Below are 6,985 nucleotides of genomic sequence, written 5' to 3'. Positions count from 1 at the left end.
AAAAATCTATCATATGGCCCCACCTTATTAATTTTACTTTCTACTCCTTTTCAGGCATCTTATGCCTCAATACTTTCCTAAAAGTCCCTTAGACTGGAATTAATTTCCAACTTCCATTGTTCCATATTGCACTATGTTCTAGGTGCAGCTTGAATGCTGCTTCTACCCTGAAGCTTTCTCATCCTCTGAGCACCCCACAGACTGGAGCCAGAGGACCCTCAAAACCACTGGCAATCTGACATAAGTGCTCTCCCCTTTCCTCCACAAGCAATTACAAACCTTTATCTCTGCAAACCTACATTCCTTCATCCCTTCTTCTCAGTGTTACAACCTTGCTAACTTCAGAGAAATTCAGAGATCAAAGTGAAAACCCTCAATTACTGACAGCAAACCTAGAGATTATCTAAACCCACCTTTTCTTACTTTTTATTCTCATGCAAAGGACATTCTTCCTCTAAAGCTAATCCCTACTCCTCTTCCCTAGACTCCATCTCATTTTGCTTTTCCAAAGACCAAACTTCCCTCCTTCAATTAGCTCCTTTCCCAGAAACATACTCAAGTCACCAGCTTTATAAAAACAAAACATCCAAACCCCATATAAGGTTTCCCCACTGCCCTCTTCCCCTCACCTTGACAATCTCAAGCAAAACTCTTTTTTTTTCCTGGCTCCCATGTCCCCCCCAATCCCCAATTTCCCACCTCCCACCACCCCTTCCCAATCTTTCCCTCTACTCATCTCTTCTTGCTCACTGTACCCCTGGGCAATCAGTGACCACCTATATATCTAGGAATTCTAAATCTGTCCTGAAACCTCTCCTTGTGTCTTTAATTATCACCGTTCTTACCACGAACCAGTCACTGGGCTATACATTATGACTTATTAATTACTCTGAAACATACCACATAAACGAGGAAACTAGATTTTGGGGATAATGTGCCTAAATCACATAGCTTTGAAGAGGTAGAGCCAAGATCAGAGCATAGCTTGTCAGCACCTTTGCATATCCAGTCTGCATGGCATCTAACTCACCTCCCCTGGATAAACTCACACCCTACCTCATATTCTCCAACAACCAAAGCCAGAGGTACAAGCCAACAATCAGTAGCAGTTTTTACTTTCCCTCCAGCCTAATATATGATCAAGACCAACTAAATGGTATCATCACTACCACTTCCTTAGACTACTGCCAGACTTCATAGCACCAAGCCCAGCCTTCCCAGACTTGATCCCGTAAGATCCAGTCCAACAGTTCAGTGATCTGAGGTTATCACTCCATTAGAAAACCATCAGTGGCTTCCTATGCTCCTACATAAGATCTAACCACTAACTTGCTTCCTCACTGTGGCCCCTACAGCCAGTTCTCCACATCAACAGGTTTATTTCCTATCTCATAACCATCCTTCCCCTTCCTTAACACCACCTTCCTCTCGGGTGAAAATTCCATAAATCTAGACAATTCCCCACCCCACAGTACAGGTAATCCCAAATTACTTACATTTTCCCTATTATAGAAGCTATTACACCATTATCACTTGCTTATCATGCCATGTCCTTTACTTCAGTAGAGGTTGGAAGCTACCTTGTTTAGAAAATGAGCTTCATTTTAAATGTATCACTAAATTTCCAAGATGAAGTATATATAACCTTATAGTATTTAAGTCCATCCAGGATCCTTAACTGTCCAAAATTACTAAAATCTTGTAGAGACAGAGAATCAGAAACCCCACCTACTACACAGATGTCAAGTGCTTCAGATCAAAAATATTTTGGATTTTGGAATATTTGCATATATATAACTTCCCTGGGGATGGGACCTAAAACTAAGCATGAAATTTGTTTTATAAATACAAAACCTGAAATTAACTATTCTTTTCCTTGGAGACACTGAATAAATTATGTTGTGTGTCTGCATTTTGTGTTCAACCTGCCATGAGGTCACATGTGGAATGTTCCACTTGTGGCATCATGTTGGAGCTTAGTTTCAGATTTTGGATCATCTCGGATTAGAGATGCTCAACCTGCGAATTTATATACTTGTCTTGTTCTCCTATAGTTTATGAGAAAATATCCTAGATTCTTAAGCATCAAGAGGCTGGAAACTTTATGCCTTTATGGGTTTTGTAGTTTTTTTAAAAAAGGCTAGAATTTTACCTATTTATGGAGGGAAAATGTCACTTGGTATTCTAATCATAATGATTTCCCATAAAAATATTAACCAGTTACAACTTTGTGATGGCCTTGTACTATACCTCCAAGTCTGGACAGAGTCAGATTAAGGAATGGATTCCCTAACGATGCTAATAATCCTATCAGTCTGCCCCCAAACCCCAGCCTCAGGAAGAGGCTTTCAATTCACAAACTTAAATAGATCTGCCAACATGTCAAAAAGAACCTTTATTACTTTTATAATAGCCTCTTTATGCTTTCTTGCCAGACGCCTTTGGAGCAGGTGCTTTCTGGGCTGGAGCTTTTTGACCCTTCTGAGCTTTTGGAGGAGGTGCTGCCTTCTGGCCTGTGGCTTTTTGGGCAGGAACCTTCTGGGCTGGAGCCTTCTTGCCTGCAGTGGTCACCTTCTTTGCTGGAACTTTAGCAGCAGCTGCTGCAACTGCAGCAGCACCCTTAGCAGGTGCTTTTTTGGGAGAAGCTTTTAGGAGAGCTGCCTTTTGAAGCTTCTTAACTTCATTCTTGATTATTCTGTTCCTCTGAAAATTGTCAATAAGAAAGCACTTATTGTACATACATACAAAAACTCTAAATTCTCCCTTTTCACATGAAGCACCCCAGAGACCAGCAGCTTAAAATGGGATTTAGCTGCTGCTCCCTTATCATCCTGAAGCTAAATTGCACAAGAATACAGATTTTAAAACTTACCATTTTCTTTGCCTTCATTACTTTAAAACGATCAAAGTCCGTCATCTTAGCTTTCTGTTAAAAAAAAAAAAAAAAAATTTAAATTATCCCTTTTGTACTATACTGAACCCTCAAAAAAAAAAAAAAAAAGCCCAAGATTCAAATGACCCCAAGTCATTACCCTTTCTCTGGCTTCAATCTTCTTGGCCCATCTTGTGGCTGCCCATTTTGTATTTATGTCTGCCTTCTGCCAGGCTTGTCGGACATACTTCTGGCGGGCACTAGAAAGAGCCAAGACCAAAGATTAAGAAATCAGCTTTGAAGACACACACACACAATCAACGACAGTTTTTTATCTTCTGCCAAGCACCTTCTCTGTTACACTTCTAGTTTTAACTGTCTACACAGCATACAACACCTGGTACACTAAAGACTTTTACCTACTTGAATGGTATTCACTAAGCCAGGATAGATTATAATTACAAACACAATTTTAATCAAAACTGCAATCCAGTCCATTTTAAGGATTCAGAAATCACCTCCAACCGTATATAATTCCACTTAGGATAGTGCGTATGTAGGAAACCATCTCCTTTTCATAATTAACAAGGTAAGTTAATCCTCAGGCCCATTTTTATCTTTTACAGCAATGATTTGTGGCCAAACATCCTTGGGAAAAAACAACAATAAAAAACCCTGGGTGCATCATTCAAGGATCTAAGACAGAAAATAACAGGAGTACCCAGAGAAAACAGTCACCAGAATTCCAGAAAATAAGTCACCTGAAACCCCTCTACACAATGAACTTTGAAAAACATCCTCAAGATTCGTCCCTAATTGTGTCTCAAACAATGTGACAGTCATAATAGCACGGCATGTACATGTTCACTCCAGGTTGTTCAAGTGGGAAGTTTTCAATAACCAGTACCTGAAAAGTCTCTATCATGCACATATCAGCATTATCTTAGGTGCACAGCATACTTTTTACCCTGCTGTTTATATGTATGTAAAATCAGTTTAGGGCTATCTTATCTGTAATGGCCATGTTATACTACACACTCCATTGCAACCAACTGTCACTGTAGATTGAGATAACTTTATAGCAACACATCATAGTGTTTACCTGATACACACTTAAAGGTCACTTAATGACAGCCAGAATCGGAAAACATAAGATTTAGTATTTGTTTTAAAGCTAAAAGTTACTATGTTCAGCGGAGAACAGAATTCCTTATTTTTATTGTGTGAAAATACTAAAGAAAGGGGGACCACAATTAAAGAGGATGGCAAGCCTGAATAAAGGCAAAGCCAGAAAATACCAGGGTGGAAAAGTGACTACGTGACATTTTAAAAATAAATGCCTGTTTACTTCTATAATGTAAATTCCTCTTCTGAATCTTCTGTGATGTTTATTATATTCTCAATGTAACAAATTTTTTTTTTAATTAAGACAACTTTTACTAGTATAAACAAAGCTGGGAGGAGCGATGATTGGTGAATAGTTACCTGTGTGGGAACTTGAGGATGAAGTCAGTGAGCTGCATGCACTTGAAAGGCATGGCCTGTCTTCTTACCTGAGTGCAAGGTCCATCAACCAAAGCCTAAAGAACACAAAGATCAAGGATCTCAGTGAAAAAACATAACAGCAATTAAAATGGACAAATATTCTGTATAATTACTAGTCCTTTCAAGGCTACCAAATCCACATTACTATTTAAACGAATTCCTCAGAGAAAACAAAGATTGCCCTACTTTACAGCAGTCTTATTTAAATTCTATCTGAACCATACAGCTTTGCTTTTATACCATTAAATGCTCCTTAAAAAATTATCAACCACTACCATTAGTACACCATGGAAATCAACCACATGTAATTAGCTGGGCAATTTTAGATCTTTAATCCTTACATTTCTAACAACTTTATGTTCGTTCATAAGCATTGTTCAAGTTCTTAATTTGCCGCTCTCAAATACTGATGCAAACGCAAAAGGGCATTCTATGTGCCTGGATCTGTTCTAAACTCACTTCATACATAGTAACTCATTTAAACCTCAAAACGTGTCAGCCCATCATTGGCTAAAAGCTGTGACTAATTTAAGTGGCTGAGATAATACCAAAAAACCAGTAATAGCTAACTTAAATCTGTGCTTGAAACCCCTAACCTACACTGCCTGTTTTCTCAATAGTAAAACAAAGCGATCACTCGTAGCATTCTCATCTCGAGGGCCACTGGGAAAATTATTACCATCTACAGTGCTACCGTTCACTATGGTTAGTAAAAAGTCGGCACACTTTCACTTACCCTGTTCTGATCAATAACATCTACAATCGCGACCAGCTTTCCGGCATGAGGCCCAAAGGAGACGTAGGCCACTCGGCCAACCTCCACGAAGCGCCTGAACACCTAACGTGAGGGAAGAAAAAGACAGCCAGACTTACTTAAAAATACTCATCAGTTTACATAACTTTCTGCAGCATAAAGACAACATGGCTAACTGCAGCGAAAAGGAGTGCTGAATGGGAACACGTCTGAACACCACGGGCCAACCTGGATGGACCAAATCTGCAAACCCGGCGGTGGCGAAAGCTCGGCTCCCGCCACCTCCAGGCCTATGGGGGCTGCACGCACCCGCCCACCAGCCCCCCAGATTCCACCTAGGCCAGGCCACTGACTACCTCAGCCGTCCAGCTCTGGCGGCGGCGGCGCGCACGCGTGGCCCCAGGCGGGCCGGGCCTGCCTGGCCCTACACGCGCTCACCAGCCGCCAGTCCGAAAGGGCCCGAACCCCGTACACAGCCTGCCCGTGCACCCTCACCACGCGCTGCCCAGGACTCTCTGGGCGCCATTGCGCGCCTCAGCTCCCCCACTGAGGTGTAGGTTTAGCAGCGTGGTAACCAGACCCGGAGCCCGCGACAGCAAGACTCACCATGGCGGCGGCGTTCGGCGAGAAGGAAGAAGGCCCGCCCAACCGTGCGCATGTGTAGACGATCGCCCCGCCCCTGCGTTAACGAGCCTGAGACGCCGGCACTGATGATTGGTTGGTGCGTGCGTGCATATGCGCACGCAAGCTGAGTGAGAGAACATGGCGGAGCCCGCTGGGGAAGGGTTGTCTTTGCGCAGACCTATGCGGCGAGATTCGCTTTAGTGATTGGGACTGGGGAGTTGCGGGAAAGTCATCTCTTAGTAATTTAGGGTAAAGAAGAGCACAAGGCTATGCCTTTCATTCAAACTCTGTCCGCATCCCACTGGACTTCCTTTTTAATCTCCCGATTTTTGTTTAAATGTGTTATTCATGTCTTAGTACTAGGTTTGTACGCTCCTCATGTTTTCTCCCTAAGTAATCCCAGTAATTTTGTTAACCTTTAAAAAATCTTTAAAGTAATTAAAGAAACATTGCTAAAATAGTACAAATAATTTCCGTAAACCTTTCTAGATTCTCCAAAGGTTAACATTTTACGTTTGCGTTATCATGCTATCATTTTTATCTGAACCATTTGAGAGGAAATTGCAGACATGATGTCCCTTTATCTCTACATTCTTAAATGTGTGTTTCCTAACAACAGAGACATGTTCTTACATCATCAGTACACTTATCAAAATCAGGAAATTAATATTACTACAGTACTATAATCAACAGCCCTTATTCAAATGTTATCAATTGTCCTTCTTGTGTCCCTTAGAGCTAATGGGAAATTTTTTTTTTTTCCTGGTCCATGATCTAATGGAGGATTACAAGTTGGCATTTAGTTATCAGGTCTGTAGTTTTAGATTTAACTGTTAAATCTGTAACAGTTCCTAAGCCTTTCTGGGTCTTTTATGATACTGACATTTTTTTAAAGTACAAGCTTGTTTTGTGTACTGTCCCAATATGGGTTTGTTGGAGTTTTCCTCATGATTAAATTCAGATGATTAATTTTCGGTAGAAATGGTGTGTCATTGGTGCATCACATCAAAAGACAAATGTTCATATATACATATTTTTTATATGTTTTATTTTATTATTTATTTTTTTTATTTTTTTGAGACAGAGCCCTGCTCTGTTGCCCAGGCTAGAGTGCCGTGGCATCAGCCCAGCTCACATCAACCTCAAACTCCTGGGCTCAAGCGATCCTCCTGCCTCAGCCTCCCCAGTAG

General features: G+C 41.1%; 1 protein-coding gene across 1 annotated transcript; it reads right to left on the bottom strand.

Annotated features, from left to right (window-relative positions):
- Positions 1 to 2,372: 2,372 nt before the first annotated feature.
- On the bottom strand, positions 2,373 to 5,826 carry RPL14 (ribosomal protein L14). The gene is made up of 6 exons (XM_069473483.1): positions 5,778 to 5,826; positions 5,154 to 5,255; positions 4,358 to 4,452; positions 3,033 to 3,132; positions 2,873 to 2,926; positions 2,373 to 2,703 (listed from the first exon to the last, which is right to left on the bottom strand). Exons 1-6 carry the CDS (start codon positions 5,778 to 5,780, stop codon positions 2,419 to 2,421), a joined length of 639 nt encoding a protein of 212 aa, XP_069329584.1. The 5' UTR covers positions 5,781 to 5,826; the 3' UTR covers positions 2,373 to 2,418.
- Between the last annotated feature and the right edge of the window lie 1,159 nt (positions 5,827 to 6,985).

Source organism: Eulemur rufifrons, chromosome 7, assembly GCF_041146395.1.
Source record: "Eulemur rufifrons isolate Redbay chromosome 7, OSU_ERuf_1, whole genome shotgun sequence".
Classification (NCBI taxonomy): Eukaryota; Metazoa; Chordata; class Mammalia; order Primates; family Lemuridae; genus Eulemur; species Eulemur rufifrons.
The sequence above is the reverse complement of the archived record's forward strand: the minus strand, read 5'-3'. Positions and strand labels throughout refer to the sequence as shown.